The sequence below is a fragment of the Alosa sapidissima genome, chromosome 15 (assembly GCF_018492685.1).
Source record: "Alosa sapidissima isolate fAloSap1 chromosome 15, fAloSap1.pri, whole genome shotgun sequence".
Taxonomy (NCBI): Eukaryota; Metazoa; Chordata; class Actinopteri; order Clupeiformes; family Clupeidae; genus Alosa; species Alosa sapidissima.
Genome location: NC_055971.1, coordinates 8,167,417 through 8,184,427, shown reverse-complemented (window position 1 = coordinate 8,184,427; position 17,011 = coordinate 8,167,417). Strand labels below are relative to the sequence as shown.

Here is a 17,011-nt window from a genome sequence, read left to right as displayed (position 1 = left end):
ATCAGGGTAAGAAATACGTTTGTCCTAGTGTCCCACTGTGGTGTTCCACTATTCACAGAGACGATGATACTGTATAATCTACATAGTGTAGGTTATGGAGGCTAAGATGATAGTGGAAACACTGACGCAATAAGGCAGTTGCCTGCTGTTTGAATCGGATCTATGGTGTGACAGTTGGTAACTTAAGAGACTTCCAAGGGGAGAGTGTGACAAACAACTCTGGCAAAACAATTCTTTCTTCTTCTGACAGAATACTACTTGATAGAAGGGCCAGTAGTCAGTAAGTGGTGCACTGTATTCTACTGAACTGTAGGCTACTGTACTATACTTTACTAGCCTACACTGCCTATTTGTCTTTGTCCTCTTTTTCTATTCAGGTTTGAAATCATAATTTGGAAAAAGGCACTAACATGGAGCACAACTGTGGTCTGGTCACCAAAAACAAGGAGCCAGGTCTGAATATGAGGCATTCACCAGTCCAATTCTCTTGTTACTTAATGTTGAGAGAATGATCATTTCCAACCTATGGCTATGTGAAAACTTCAGTATTACTGTACTGTGTCACCATTTAGTTAGCATGGGAAATGTTATTAAGGTCACCTGAGAAGCATGTTTCCAAAGGTTATAGTACTGACTATGATGATGATAAGAATAATGAATTATGCTGGATGAAGCCAAGTAGGCCATTTCTTTTAACAACACACCTATATACACCATACATAATTTATTGTAGGCAATGCTCAATTAACAGAGAACAATATTAACATTTTAGAGTGGCCCAACAGCCAGAGACCTCAATCCACACAAAACTGAGCACAAGGCCAGAGTGATGGCAAAGAATCGTTCCTCAAAACCTGGATTACTGCTAAAAAGGTGTTACAGTCATTGTGGAGACATGGAGAGGCTTATAAAAGCCTACGATTTTGAGAGCTGTGATGGTAAATACAGATGTTTCCATTGATTATTTTAAAAGGAATAATTTTGGACACGCCATTTTTCTTAAAAAAATATTAGCCTAAAAAAGATGAAAACGCTATTTCCTGATTCCATGTTTCTACCACATTGTCTTCTTTTGGTCTGTGACAGTGTCATTTTTAGTGAGAAAAAACATGGTCAAGAGAAAACAACATTAAATCTATATTTGCAAGGGGTAATAATAGCATAATATTGTTCCTAACTGACTATAGTTTAGGGTGTTTCACATTGGATTATCTGCTAAATTACAGTAGCCCATCCTGTTGCCATATCCTACAAACTTCTCCAGCGTTTGACGGGATGCTGCAACTGTGATTTTGAGCAGTTAGCCTGCTTTCACTTTCGGTGAGGTTATTTCCAAGGGGTGGTGCTAAACTGGAAAGCACAAACTAGCCAAGCCTACTGTTGTTTGTGAAGTGAAGGTCTTCTTTCAATGTTCTTGACTTTGCTTCGAGGCTTAGGATATATTGAAGAGCTGAAGTGACAAAATGGTGAGATGCTGTGGTTTGGTTACTGTCAAGAATGAACCAGGTAAGTGCGGTAACCTACCAATAACTCGCGTTTGGTAGGCTATAGCCCAATGAGCCTATTTCTTATTGGAAGTTTGCACTTCCGCAAGAATATTGAAAACTTTCAAACTAAATATGAAAGCGGTCAGTTGACATAACTAGGCTTACTAACACAAACTGATAGGGATACGCACCAAGAGCTCTATAGTTGGGTCGTCTATATCAGTGTTTTTCAATCACTGTGCCGGGGCACACTAGTGTGCCGTGAGAGATCATCAGGTGTGCCGCAGAAAATTACCCAAATGTCACTCAGTGGTCCAGAAAAGCAACTGTTGCATCAAAGAATTTATAACCACATGCTCTCATTACAGTGCATGAAAATGCACTGTACTGTTATTCCAAGGCTTTTTCTTCTTATTATTACAGTGCATGAAAATGCACTGTACTGTTCTTCCTAGGATTCTTATTCTTATTCTTCCGCTAACGCATTTAATGCAGCTTCAACCGTTTAACGTAGAAACTTCATTCAAACTATGTTACTTAGGTCTTACTTGGGACATGCTATGTATTTTTCAGCTTTGTAACTTTTATACTTTTTAAACTATTAATTAAAAACTAGTCAAAATTTCCCCATAGACTTAACATGGGCTGATGACATCACAATAGAGCCGTTAAGCAATTAGAATCCTATGGCAGGTGTTCAGGCCACCTGGACCAACTGCCAGTCTCAGGCTTTAAGCATACAAACTGGCCCTATTAAGACTACACATCCTGTTCAACTGCTTCCTCTGCCAAAAACTGTTTCAAAATAAAAGTCCTCACTATAATATTTTACTGTTAAACAATTTAACCCTTTAAACTACTGAACTTTTTAACTGTTCAGCCATTGTAACTGTTACTTGTCATCAACTATGACTCCTACCCACTGTAGCTAGTTAGCTAAGTTAGCTAAGTAGCATGGTTAGCATAGTTAGCATGTTAGCATGCTAGTTAGCATTTTTAGCAAAACTACTAAAAATGATTAGCTAAGTTAGCTAAGTCACATGGTTAGCATAGTTAGCATGCTAGTTAGCATTTTTAGCAAAACTGCTTAAAATGATTAGCTAAGTTAGCTAAGTCACATGGTTAGCATAGTTAGCATGCTAGTTAGCATTTTTAGCAAAACTGCTTAAAATGATTAGCTAAGTTAGCTAAGTCACATGGTTAGCATACTTAGCATGCTAGTTAGCATTTTTAACAAAACTGCTTAAAATGATTAGCTAAGTCAGCTAAGTAATATGGTTAGCATAGTTAGCATAACTACTAAAAATGATTAACTAAGTTAGCTAAGTAACATGGTTAGTATAGTTAGCATAGTTAGCATGTTAGTTAGCATAGTTAGCATATCTGCTAAAAATGATTAGCTAAGTCACATGGTTAGCATACTTAGCATTTTAGCATTGTTAGCATGCTAGTTAGCATAGTGACTTGGTTAACATTATTATCTTTGTTAACATAGTTAGCATAACTGCTAGCAAACATTAGAGCCATTCCAAGTGTCAGTTATCGTCAACTATCTACCTAAATAATTTAACCATTTAACCCTCTATACCCCGTAACGGCCGTCGACGGCCGTTCTGTATTCTCCTGTAACGGCCGCGGCCGGCCGCAATTCTTAAAGAGACATCTGCTACAGTATAACCTTCATACATGAAATAATACAGCGTTAGTGGATAAATAAACACCAGACTTTTATTTTGACACACTTAAATGGCTAGGTCGCTATTGACATTTCTCCGGTATTTTTGAGTTTAGCCTGTTGACTGACCGGCTGAGGACTTACTGTGCCTCTGGAGTTATGGCTTCTAACAAGCGTCCGCGTCTTTTCTCATTAGATGAGATGGTATTGATGTGCATCCACCATGTTTTGATGTAAGTGACGATCATATTGATGTAAGAAAATGACAAAATAAAAACATGAAAGTGTAATAAATTTAACGTTAGCATCCTCCCGTTTGTCATGACTGACTTAGCTGCCTCTCTGGCATAAAAAAAATCGTATGGCTGTCACTGTGAAAGTCAGTTTGAGTTTAGTAGCACCAGCAAAATATAGGCATAATTCAATGATGGGTCATGGCCTAATTAACAATAAAGTTTATGATAAACCCATGCCAGGTTTATTTGCAGTTATATCTTAACACATAACATTAACATTACCCCTTTCTGGCATGTACAGTAAAGCTAACATTATCGTTATCCCACTTACAGATAGTTATTGCAAACTACTACTTATGTATGTCTCTCTAAATGAGTTTTTGTTGACTAATAACCAAAGCGGGAACCACCGTTGTGTTTTCTGCTTATGGATGTCAGGAAAATGTATTTGTATACAAGTAGGCAAATGTCTCGTCATCTTCGTGATTACAAAAAAGCCTGCTAATTTGCTACCTTCACTGATGTAACGTTAACGTTAGTCTGAGACTTGTAATGTTAGCACAGGATAGGTTGAAGGTTAGTGAACGAGTGCAACAGGTTCATTATCATCAACTGATCAAGTTTAGATAAATTATATAACATGATGTGCATATAAAACAAAACGTAAATCCATGTCAGGATTAACAGTCCCTGTTGTTGGTGACATGCTTATCAAATGAGTCACGATTTCATGCGCTATGCTTCATGGCCTACGTTAGTTCATATCCTCATCATTTTTTAGCTGTAAGGCTCACTGTCCAGCTAAATCCCAAATAAGTGCAAGATATGCCAGTCTATTTCAATGAAATCAGTACTCATATAGTATCTTGTTTCCCAGCTTCTAATACAGAAATATGAGAACCATATTTATAACTTTTTGTTAGTGAAAAACTTTGAGACTGTAAGTGAGTAGGCCTATGGCCGTCTATGGGAAACATGAATATTTAATTTTTAATGGATCATATATCATTTTAAAGAGCAATTTCTAATCTTTAAACTGAAAGAAACTTACAATTGACACTTTTCATTAGATTTTTAGTTATTCTTGGTTATTTGAAATGTTTCTCAAAATGCCCTTTTCTCTTAGAATTCCCAGGAATCTGGGGCATTGTTGTAGAATTCCACTGGGGTATAGAGGGTTAAACTATCCACTTATTTAACTGTTCAGTCATTCCAACTATATTAAACCTCATCTACCTAGCAACCAATATAGTTTGTTTTTACTCTGTATGATATTTTACATCATATTTTTGCATTTTCATGCACTGTATTTCCTTCAGGAAATGCTTTTCTAGTTGATTGTATAATTGCACTATTTGTGGTGTGCAGGCATTGTACAACGGGGGCCATATCCAGTATTCACAGAATCATCACATATCCAGTTCATAACAACAATTAAATTAGATATAGTCACCTACAAATGAAACAGAGGGAGCTTGTTTTATTGAGCAGGGGCCTATTGCACAAAACTAGGATAAGGGATTAATCCGGGATATCTTGGTTATCCTGGCTCAATTTATCCGTGATCCAGTTGCACAAAAGCGGGATAGGGGGCAGCAGGATATGTTATGGTATAAGTTACTATGGCGATTTATTCTGTGGAGCTAGCCTGCTCCAGACCAGGCTAAATTCCAGGATCTATTTAATCTCATCCCTTATCTCAGTCAGCAGTCACCACAAACGGAAACCAATAGTTAATCCACTGCCCACTACACATTGTTATCACATATAACTAGACCCACTGTCATTGTTTGTGATCATTAATTAACTTTTACATACTCGCCATTCCCGACCTGTCATGCGACAATGTGACGTCACGGGAGTGCCTAACCATTTACTTGTACCATAACATATCCTGCTGCCCCCTATCCCGCTTTTGTGCAACTGGATCACGGATAAATTGAGCCAGGATAACCAAGATATCCCGGCTTAATCCCTTATCCTAGTTTTGTGCAATAGGCCCCTGGTCTTGCATAAAAGCCATAATAAGGCTATATCTGTGTATTATTTGAAATTTTAGGCTATGGTATGTTTATTTTTTCTTCACACAGGATGTTAGTGTGCCGTGGGACATTTTAAGTGTCAAAAGTGTGCCGTGGCACAAAAAAGGTTAAAAAACACTGGTCTATGTCATAACACTTAATGTGTTATAAGTATTATGTGTTATCATTACATCTTTAAAGATTAAATCAGTTTCATGAGCTTCAACATGTCTTCTTCCAGTTCCTCTGAAGAGTGTGGAGGTAGATGTGCATGTGCAGGGACATGTAGCCACAGTGACCTCCACTCTGCTGTATGTGAATGGAGAAGAGCGCCCCCTAGAGGCTGTGTTTGTGTTCCCTCTGCCTGGAGAATGTGCCGTCTGTCACCTCAGCGCCAAGATAGGAGACACAGAGGTGGTGGCAAAGCTGCAGGACAAACAGAAGGTGAGTGTGGAACAGCAAAACATTTTAATGACACAAAAATATTTGCATGTGCAATTTTACAGTTTAGCCTACTATCATTTAACAATTGCCCATCTGACTGAAAGTAATCATTTAGATTAGATTACAGTAGATTTAAATGTATTGTCATTGTGCAGAGTGGGCCAACTTTATGGGGTGTCATAGGAGAATATTACAAGTAGAATATGCCTATGAATAAGTGTAATTGCAGTATGTAGCCTACATTTATAAATACATAGAACACGATGGGTGGGATAGGGTAGTGCAATTGTCCGAGGATGGGGGGTTTGGGGGTCTGTTAAGGGGCCAAAATGGTTGGTGTCATCGGGATGCAGAGCTAGAGTTCAGTAGGGTGACAGAAGCTTCCTCTAAACCTGCTGGTTTGGGTTAATCCATCAATTTTTTGCACAACAATAATCCATATATAATTGTTCCAATATTAGCTCCATCTGCTGACTGTATATGTGAACAAAAGTGATCTTCTGCCTTTATGTGAAATTGGTGTTTTGTTATAATGACAGCACTTGAGTGATGAAGGTGTTGGAGCAGTATGATGATTGATGTGTCTGCTCTTTCCTGGTCCAGGCCCGGGAGGAGTATGATGATGCGTTGAGCTCGGGCCACCAGGCCTTCCTGCTGGAGGAGAGTGATCAGAGCCCAGACGTGTTCCAGCTGAACGTGGGCAGCCTGCCTCCAGGAGAGAGTGCTGCCATCACTCTGGTCTACATCTCAGAGCTGGACATGCAAGCTGATGACGCCCTGCGCTTCTGTCTGCCCGCTGTGCTCAACCCCCGCTACACACCCCAGGGTGAGGCCCAGAAACATGGTGGCTTGTGGGAAATAGAGTTCTAACGTGTTCTAACATGCCGCTGTTCTGACTAATGTGTGTTTGGAAAGAGTACCTGGTTATTTGAAACCAACTCTTATACTATATACAGCTTAAGAGTGCCACAGGTATGACACCATCAAAATAAAAAGAAAAGGAAAAAGTAGCATCTTCCCAACTGTCTTCTCAGACATGGACAGGAGTCAAATGGCCACTGTGACATCAGTCCCAGCTGGTACGGTGCCCTACACTTTGGCTCTCAGTGCTCACCTGTCCTCCCCCCAGCCCATCTCTAAAGTGGAGTCCAACTGTGATCTGGAGCCACTGGCTTACCTCAACCCAGACAAAACACAGGCCACGGTATGGAGTGCTGGACATTATGAATTTGTGATTATAAGCAGTAGGTATAGTGTGGTGTAATGCTATATTCCTCTCTCTGATCCTCCAGGTGAGTCTCTCTCCAGGCCACCTGTTTGATCGTGATGTGGAGCTGCTGCTGTATTACCACGATGCTCATAAGCCCACTGCCATAGTGGAGGCTGGACTGGACACTGCTGAGCCAGGTGAGGGATTGGGCTCTTCACCTGTCGGCTTGGTGTAGAAATGTAGGCAAGTAAATACAAGTGAACTGCAAGCCACTCTGTTTCTCTGTTTCAGGCTCTTTGATGAGGGACCCAGTTGTTTTGCTCAGCATTTACCCAGAGTTCCCTGCTGCAGTAACATCCTCACTTTCCACGTGTGGAGAGTTTATTTTTGTGGTGGACCGATCAGGGAGTATGGACTGCGCAATGCACTCAGGAAAAGATGCAAAAAAAAAGATGCGCATAGAGAGTGCCAAGGTAGCATGACTGCAGATGTATTGCAAGAGAGAACCTAAACTCTGCCAAAGCAGTCTTTGTCAATGCTCGTTCTCTTTGGTGTTAGTACAATTGTTGCAGATGCTGTGTATAATTCCTTCACTAGAACCAGGGTTTGCTCAATCTTATCCCTCATCTTTAGGACACTTTGCTCCTGCTCTTGAAGAGCCTCCCCATGGGCTGCTACTTCAACATCTATGGCTTTGGCTCCCGTTATGAACATTTCTTCCCGTCAGTATGCTTTTACATTTATGTATATCTCACGTTTGCCTATTTTTATATGGCTTCAGATTAGTTTTTGGAAAAACTCAGGTTGATCCTTGTAATATGATGACTGTTGTCTTCTTGCAGGAAGAGCGTTGAGTACAACCAGAAGACGATGGATGATGCTCTTGAGAAAGTGAAGGGAATGAGAGCAGACATGGGGGGCACTGAGATTCTTCAGCCTCTGAAACACATCTACAGCCAACCCTGCATCCCCAGTCACCCCAGACAGGTAGATTATCAAACACCTCTCTGTGAGTATATCGTTGGGCACTGGACGACTAGGCCTGCTAAAAAGTCTACCTGCCCTTCAGTGGTAGGGAAGCAGAAGCAGAAGAAGAGGAGTTGCTGCAGTCTAGAAGTCCCAATATGAGGAGGATGTCAAGAGAACAAAGCAAAACCTCTTCCATACAGAACATTTAGCATTTTGTCTTTCCTCTTTTAATTTCATTTCAGCTCTTCATTTTCACTGATGGAGAGGTGGGGAACACTAAGCAGGTTTTGGACTTGGTGAAGATCAATGGGAATTCTCACCGGTATGTGATGGGCCACATGACAAAAAAATTACTTGAACAATAAGAGTAGATTTTCCAGATGTTTTATTAGTTTGTACATAATAAAACTGAAATTAACCTCCATATGATACGTGCAGGTGCTTCTCTTTTGGAATTGGACAGGGCGCCAGCACTGCTTTAATCACAGGCCTGGCCAAGGAGGCCTCTGGGCATGCTCAGTTCATCACAGGAACAGACCGCATGCAGCCAAAGGTAGGAGGAGATGAAACTGGTGGTATCTTTTATACCTATATGTTAATATAACATTCTAGTCAAGTCAAGTGTATCTGTTCATGTCATGAATTCTGGAGAGGTTTATGTGTGAAAGAAAGACACATTAAACCAAGTTTAGTCCCACTGATGTTCTGTTGAACCTGCTTTTGGCTCCAGTCTGCATTCCGGGCCTGCTGGCCGTGAGAAGGAGGAGATGGAGCTGGTAGGCAGATTTGAGAAACAAAGACAGGGATTTATTCTCTAGTGAGGGAACAATTGTACTGAACAATGATGTTACACAAAATGAATTATAGGATCGGCAAGTCATAGTGTGTGTTGTTTCAGAATAAAAGATTAAGAAAAATGGAAAAAAGAAAAGTAGCAACTAAGTAGACTGGTGTCATAATCACAAGTAGACATGAAATGAAATAATGATATTAAGATAAACATGAATGAATGGCTTTAAATATGTAAGGGATAATGTATAGAACGCCGGTCATTATTGGCAAAATAAGTCCCGACAGGGCGAACCAGACCCTGCCGTGCAGCGGAGGGTTCTACTTGCCTTGTGAAGAGCCGTGTAATAAGTAAAGATAATAAACACAAAAGGACAGTAATGTTGTAAAAGATATTAAAATGGGTCGTAGTACTGTGCAGTGGATCCAATAAGTCAGCTGACACCCACATTTTTTCTGTGATTCATCAGACTTTAATTTCATGTTTTTACAGTAAAAGCAAGTATTTTAAAAAAAGAAATTACTTTCCTGTACACAACAGATCAACAGGTTCACACTTTTCATTTTCTTGGTGGTCAGTAATATTGTGTCCATTATTCTCACTATTTATCTGTCTACACACCTCCCCCAGGTGATGCAGTCTCTGCGCTATGCACTGCAGCCAGCAGTGAAGGACATCTCTGTCCACTGGAACCTTCCAGATGGTGTATCTGTCACCACTTTGTCTCCTCCACTCAAAGTGCTCTTCCATGGTCAAAGGGCCCTGCTCTATGCCCAGCTCAAAGGAGAGGTGAGAGGACATCTCAGTCATTGGTCTGCATGGAATTTATGTGGTGATGTTGATCCTGAAAATGTTAAAATGTAAATGTGGGGTTTGTAAACCTGATTTGAAATGAGAGAAAACACATTCATCACGTTTTCATGCAGCCAATATATGGTTTCGAATCAGTTTATTGGGAATAAACCGAATATGCGTGTGTCTTGTAAGCACCTAAGCACTAGCCTGGCGAGCCAGACCCACATTAAAATGTAGGGTCTGGGCACTCACCGTTCGCAGTGCTCAGTCTGAGGGGCGGGATAATCAGTTGTCTTTCAAATTCCCTCTGCACGCAATAGGATATTTGTTTTCAAGTAGCAGGGAATTCAAGCCAAACCGTTGCAACTCTGCCATCAATCATTATGTTAAGCCCACCAAACGACTCTATACACGATTTCAATGCCTGATTAAGTTTCGATTTCTGGAGCTCACAAGCCAACGGAGAGTTGCTAGACTAACCCTGGCAGCAAATGTAATAAAATCTAGGGGCGCGTCTAGATTTCTAGGCTACCTAAGCACCTTATTCTGATTTGAAATAAACCGAAAAAGGCCATATTTGTTTTACTAATAAACCGTTTGCACACCCTAGCATATGCCTGTTGTAAACGGAATACTGGGTCATGAAAACACCTTAAGCAGAATATGCTCCCATAAGGAAGAGTGTTGTAGGCCTGCACATGCTCAATTCACACAGAATGCCTCTTTGTAGGTTGCGTCGCTGACTTATTCAGAATAATGTCGATAGCTATGTAAACAAGAATATGCTCAAAACGTGACATTCTACTTGTTTGTAAACAGGTTAAATGGAATATTGACATAAACGGAATTTGGGCAATAAACTGATTCAAAACCACTTATTCCCGGCATGAAAACGTGATGGTTGTCTACTGAAGGTCACCCGGCTGTGCAACGCTAACTTATATACCACTCTGGTGACCTTTTGGAGTTTTGCACTTTTTTAACAAATGTCAAGGAGTTTTAGACAGCATGCCCTGTTTCTGATGTACCACTTTGTCGTGTTCTGACTTCTTGAGAGACACTGGTCTTCTAAAAAGGATCTAGAAAGGTATTCCTTACATGTCAGGGTGCAGACAACATAAATGGCTGATGTGTGCTTTTAATATTTTTCCTGTTTATTACACTTTAAGTTCTACATGATATGACACCAACCTCTAACTTCCCTGCATCTTCTGTGTGATTCCTGATCTCAGAACGCAGCGAATCCTGAAGGATCTGTGACAATACAGTACAACCTCTTGGAGGAGACGGTCAAGAACCAACTCAGCTTCTGCCTCAGACCCACAGGAGACACAGGGTAAAGATGAGAGGGTTCTTTTTTAAGTGCAATTCAAATGTTGCAGCTGCACGTGGCTTCAGCTTCTGTAACACATTCGCCTGTACCACTCACTGCGACCTGTGGGTCATTTCCCAATCCCATCCCCATCTATTTCTCCCGCTTGCTTCCTGTCTCTTCTCTGTGTGTTACGAGACCATTATTTTTTTCACAAGATGGATAAATGTAATAATGTAATGCTCTCAAACAGACTAAAGAACGGAGTGGTGAAAATAAAACAAAAGAGACAGAAAACCTTAGACCTCTTTCGACTACACTCTCTGAACCTAAAACTAAAATAATAAAGTGACATACCAACGACCAAACCACCGCCAATGCGAAGCTATTTACAAACACATAAAACATAAACTAATCCCATACGAGTCAAATGGCAAAAAGTAGATAAAGCAACAAATAAGGAATAACAAAGGTGAGTGTGGTTCCGACGAAGGCACGTCACAGAGGCATTCGCCCTTTGTGTACTGACGAGAGCGGCGAGGGAAAGGAAGTCATTAGACACAGGTGGCTTAAAAAACAGGAGGCCCAGGCCCCTGAATTAACACGCACAGCAGTCACCTGCAGAGGAGCTGAGAGAGAAACAAAGAAACAGCGCAAGCACCGTTCTACTCCTGCCGTAACGCTGTGCTATCTAAATAAAGGAACAAGGTTTTTCAGGGAGAGGTTTGATTGTTGTAATAATGTAGCTGATCTGTGTACTCTGCATTATTCACACGACCCCTGGTCTCCCTTCTCCCACTTTAGAGTGACTCTCCACCGGCTGGGGGCTCGGACTCTGATCCGCTCGCTGGAGATGGAGGAGAGGGCAGCAGGGCCAGAGGCGAAGGCCCTGAGAGAGAAGCTGCTGCAGCTCAGCCTGCAGTCTGGAGTCAGCTGCACACACACCGCCTTCATCGCCATCCACAAGGGCAGTGGACAGACTGTGCAGGGACCACTACTGCACAGAACTGTGCCAACGCCAGGTTAGAGTGGGTCTCTATATTGTGGCACTTATAATATCCCAGTGATTCTGTTCAGGAAAATAACATACAGGTTGCTCTGACATTTTTATGCTTTTATTAGGAATGTTTATTGGTGCACCTATGGCCCTTTGCTGTTCAATGCCAATGACAATGCCAATGGCTAGAATGGCCCCAATGCGTAAAATGGCTAACATGGCCCCAATGGCTAGAATGGCTGCAGTGCCTGCAATGCTTCCTGGTAAGTATATGCCCACACATTCTCCTCTCTCTTCCACACATTGAAATGCACAAGAAAGATTTTGCATTCTAAATTTTTTTTGGACATTGCCATTAAGAGTAAGGAATGCAACATGAAACGGCGGGTATTTTGACAGTCAATGCATCTGAGGGAATCTGCACGCAAGACTGTGTGTGCAACACCAGGATTCCACTAAACCTTGCTTTACTAAAATGTGTGTGTGACTAGCAGAGTATAGCCTACATTCATCTGCACTCGCCTATTATTTGAACTCATCCAAACTGAAACTAACTTCACTGTGGTCTCATAGTCAACAACAAAACAATTTTACACTTAGTTATTTACTTTCACTATTGACTAACAAAAAAACACTTACCCCAATAATGTTCATCACTGCCTTGGGTGTAAGAAAGGAACAATACTTGCGTTGCGCTTGGCGCCACGTTGTGCCTGGTGTAAGATAGGGCCCATAGTTTATGTGTGGACGTTGTCATTCATATTAGCTAAAACAATATTTTTTTACTGTTATCGTTCTTGGTGTAAACAACCGTTAAGCATTTTAGCTCTATGTTGGATGAATAGTAGTCACTAAGACAAACCCTGAGCTCCACCTATTTGTTGTGCAACATATACTGTTAACTCTAGAGCATGATGGCAGATTTGTTGTCATTCTATATGTTGTCAAACATTTTAAGATCAGTTGCTTTAGCATTGCTACACACATTATCAAAAGTTCCCTCACTTCCTTAGTCTCTGTTAGCTATTAGGCCAAAATACATGTATGATTGTGTCACAACTCCCACACTAAACGTTATTTCTACATATTTTAGATAGATAGATAGATAGATAGATAGATAGATAGATAGATAGATACTTTATTGATCCCCAAGGGGAAATTCAATATTCATTTTGTGTTCTATAGTAGGCTATATAAAAATGTGTTTGCGCATGTAAATCCAGTCTCTGCATTGTTAATGTATCAATGGGTTCATAGTATTTTATTGAATTTTTTTGCAGTAATGATGTGCTGTGATTCTATGGAAGATGATGATGAGATGTTTGATGGGGTTCAAGGTATTGAAAAATAGTATTGCGGCAATATGCCATATACCATTTCCTATGTGTTGTGTGTTTTTTTGCTTTTATTTTGATGTAGACCTGTAATTGGCATCAAAGTCATGTGGGCATAGGTGGTCTAACTTATCTTGCTGCCTTTTTTCCATCTGAATGAATGTCTTGGCTTTTAGAACCAGAGTCTCCCCCAGATCCCCTCCTTCAGCTGATCTCTCTCCAGAAAGCCTCGGGGTCATGGGAAATGGAGTCCTCCATGGCCAAGGTGTTGAAGAAGACAGATGATGAGTTAGACAAGCTGATGCCAGTGGGGGTAAGGACAACAGCGAAGTTAAGGCTCAACAGAATCCAGGGAAATGCTAGTTTGACAACGATAGACATGACATTAATAACTGGGCTTTGGCTGTAGCAACCAACCATTTAGAAGTAGAACTAGTAATAGAAATTTGTCCTGTACGTTTTAAGAGTTGGTGTATGACCGAAAGAAGTTCTATAAACAAGACACCCTTAGCGATCAAAATGTGTAAATTATATTAGCAAATTTATGCAACACAAGAGTAGTTTTCTGCTAAACCATTTTTGCATTAACAACGAAATAGCTTACAGGGACATCAAGTCAAATGAATAGATATTATTATTATTATTATTATTATTATTATTATTAATGTTTATTTGATATAGACATAGCAATTACATTGGACAAACTAGATGCTTTTAGCACAGGTACTAATTCGCAACACTTGTCCATAGGCGGCTTTTGAAAAGATAGAGCAATTAAAATATCAAGAAAGGAAAGAGGAAAAACCAGACAAAGATAGAAAAAAAAAACAGAAAGGAAAAAAGAGATCAGAGAAACAATTTTCAATGTAAGGAACATAAATAAGATACAGAACAAATTAATTTTAAACCACTGACAAGACTCAAAATAGCATTAGACTTTGGAGGTAGCGTTGAGAGGGTCAGTACAGACAAATCGAGGTATTGTAAACTTTGTAAGTGCACAGAGAGTTTATAGTAAGGAGGACTGTTTATGAAGTCCGTGCATTACTTTAGCTCGTCTTCCGATCACCGCTATCTTGCGGAAAAGTATGTACAAATCGTTCAACTTTGAATTATTCCTTTAATAGCACTCAAATAATAGTTCGAAGAACTCCCAAGCAATATGAGGTCAGTGGCTTAGTCTGGGCTAATACTAGCCTATGTTTGTTTCCCATTTGCAGATCCACCTTTGTGTACTAACACCAGAGGGACTACAGAGGCTAGACTAGAGGACCGTGAGAAGCAGTTTGCTGAGTTTGACAAAAAGTTTATGGGATTAGAGTTAAGGATGTCTGATTTTGCCTTTAATTATTTATCTGCTAGGCAAAATATTTCACCCTAGAACATCACGATCAAAGAAACGGCATTTTACTGGAGATTATAAAGCTATTTCCAATTGATAGTCATGACGGTATATCTGTAGCCTGGAAGGCAGCCCGAATTTAACCCTGCCCACAAAAGTTGAGGTTGGCATATTCGGTCTGGAGTTGTTCATTTGAGAAGCCTGTATGCTACGTTGAAAACTGTACCAATCAATTCGTCTGGGCGGGCTTTATATGATGATGGACAGATGAGCAACTGTGCCTAATGATTCAGGTCATGCATCACCTGAGCGTGCTTCAGTTGATAAAAGGCTCTCGCTAGAGAAGCTAGGCGTTTAGATTTCCCCATTGCATATTGCACAAGATATTGACAGTGCAATAACTTTGAAAAAATAAACAAACAAAAAACAGCGATTGAGGCATTTTATTTATTGAGGTATTTTCCACTGCATCGATTGAAACACGCCCCATAATCACGTCCCAATCATGCAGTACCAGACTCAAATTCTGAATAGAATGAAATGTTATGTTAGAATGTCAAGCTAATATATCTGTGTTTAGGCATACAAGGTTGATTAAAGGTAAACTGCCTTTTTGTTTTTTGACTGACTGACTTGACTTGCTGACTTATTTTTTGTGTTTTAGGTGGATAAGGCTGTGTGGGCTACAGTTCTGGCTCTGATTTGGCTCTATGGTTTCCGCCTGGATGCCCGGGATGAATGGCAGTTTGTAGCCATGAAGGCAGCATCATGGATTCAAGCTCAGAAAGGTAAACTTTCCTTCTCTCAGTTCAAAGGTGTGTGTGTGTGTGTGTGTGTGTGTGTGTGTGTGTGTGTGTGTGTGTGTGTGTACTTGTGCTCACGTGTGTCTCTTGTGTTGCAGTGGACTGTGTGTCTCAGTGTGTGCAGGCTGGAAATGCTCTGCTGGGATGTCAGCTGCAGCAGAAGACTCTGGGCCTCTGAAGACTTCACCACATCTTGCCTCATGTGTCTTAGAGCTTATTGGCATCACAATATCTTTCATTTGCTTCTGTCAACATAATACAATTAATATGCCCTCATGTTTTTTAAAATGATGTTTGAGCTTTTTAACCTTTATTTGAACAGTGATGAAAGGAAATGAGAGAGCAGTGCAGACAGAGGTGGGCACAAAAATACAAACTGCAAATACTTGCTCATGATGTGTAACATAATAAAATGCAAAATACTGGTGTGAAAAAAATATATTTCATTAAGATAGAAATAATTAGATATTTGAAAATGCAAACATATGCACACATACACACAATAATCTTAAGTCTATTTGATTACTGAAAGGTCATCACACCTGTTTTGTTAGACCATCTAAAAAGTTTTTGTTAGACCATCAGTTACATTGTCATTCTCCAAGGGATAATAATGTGAGTAGACTGGTCTGCTGTAAAAGTCTGTGAAGCAAAGTCTTGGATTAGTTGCACGTGATTGATGTGCATCTATCCAGAACTTTGCAGCCTACTCCTTGTCAATTAGGCAACGATGGTGATAGAACATAGGGCACTAGGAACTGACCTTGGTGAGCGGCTAGTCTTTATCTGAGTGATGAAGGATCTTGTCTCATTTGAGAACAAAATATTTTTTTTATTAAGGGCCGAATTCTCCCATTCACGCCTAAGTCCTTAATTACATACTTCTAGTTACGCACATTCTTGAACAATTGATTTACCTTGCTTGTTTGCAAGATGAGATTATAATGTTTACTTATTTTACCTAATGTAATGCCATTTTAGTATGTCAAGCATCAGATCTGAGACTGGAATGGAACTACATGTTCTCAGGACTAGGCGTACTGCCGACATCAAACGCAATATGCTGTTTCACCTTGTAGTTGCACTCGACTTGATGATACAGCCCTCAGAAATGCTTAACAAAAAACGTTTGATGTTGATGGCAGAATGTGTGCAGGCTGAAAAGTGTCGTTACATGATTTTTTGCCTAAAGCACATATGAGAATGTGACCAATCAGAAAATAGTATTTCTGAATGATGAATACATACAAAACTGCAGCATTCCCCAACACCTCCACTATGGAAACATGGAAAAATTGCCAGAGACTATACCAATACATTTTACATAACCACCCACATTGGACTATTGATTCCATCTTTGTGTTGACATCTATAAGACACTTTGCATTTCCCCACTCCTATTAAAGTTATTTCTCTCTTATGGCATGCTATCACTTGCTTTCACCCTGATCAATGCTCATTTTATTTCACCAAACTGAAGTTTGCAAGTCTTCATTTCTATCAGGGTAAGAAATACGTTTGTCCTAGTGTCCCACTGTGGTGTTCCACTATTCACAGAGACGATGATACTGTATAATCTACATAGTGTAGGTTATG

At 40.2% G+C, this 17,011-nt stretch overlaps 2 protein-coding genes across 5 annotated transcripts; both read left to right on the top strand.

Annotated features, from left to right (window-relative positions):
- LOC121683616 (von Willebrand factor A domain-containing protein 5A-like) overlaps positions 1-17,011 on the top strand; it is a 75,415-nt gene that overhangs the window by 37,180 nt on the left and 21,224 nt on the right.
- LOC121683613 (von Willebrand factor A domain-containing protein 5A-like) lies at positions 334-16,835 on the top strand. Of its 5 annotated transcripts, none has more exons than XM_042063303.1 (18): positions 334-453; positions 5,661-5,863; positions 6,467-6,689; positions 6,898-7,067; positions 7,156-7,270; positions 7,365-7,546; positions 7,707-7,795; positions 7,916-8,060; positions 8,285-8,364; positions 8,481-8,595; positions 9,463-9,621; positions 10,860-10,963; positions 11,744-11,961; positions 12,062-12,199; positions 13,217-13,273; positions 13,447-13,583; positions 15,277-15,400; positions 15,514-16,835. In XM_042063303.1, the coding sequence occupies exons 1-18, from the start codon at positions 411-413 to the stop codon at positions 15,591-15,593; spliced, it is 2,382 nt and encodes a 793-aa protein (XP_041919237.1). In that variant the 5' UTR covers positions 334-410; the 3' UTR covers positions 15,594-16,835. The 5 variants fall into 5 exon arrangements, with proteins under 5 accessions (XP_041919237.1, XP_041919239.1, XP_041919238.1 ...); XM_042063302.1 differs by lacking the exon at positions 334-453 and adding an exon at positions 1,339-1,506; XM_042063306.1 differs by lacking the exon at positions 334-453 and adding an exon at positions 3,086-3,395.

Bases quoted from the DNA above. Each gene is read 5' to 3' on its own strand.
- LOC121683613 (XM_042063303.1), top strand. From the start codon at position 411: ATGGAGCACAACTGTGGTCTGGTCACCAAAAACAAGGAGCCAG. The intron at 454-5,660 runs GTCTGAATATGA...GTCTTCTTCCAG, and splicing joins CACCAAAAACAAGGAGCCAG to TTCCTCTGAAGAGTGTGGAG. The intron at 15,401-15,513 runs GTAAACTTTCCT...CTTGTGTTGCAG, and splicing joins ATGGATTCAAGCTCAGAAAG to TGGACTGTGTGTCTCAGTGT.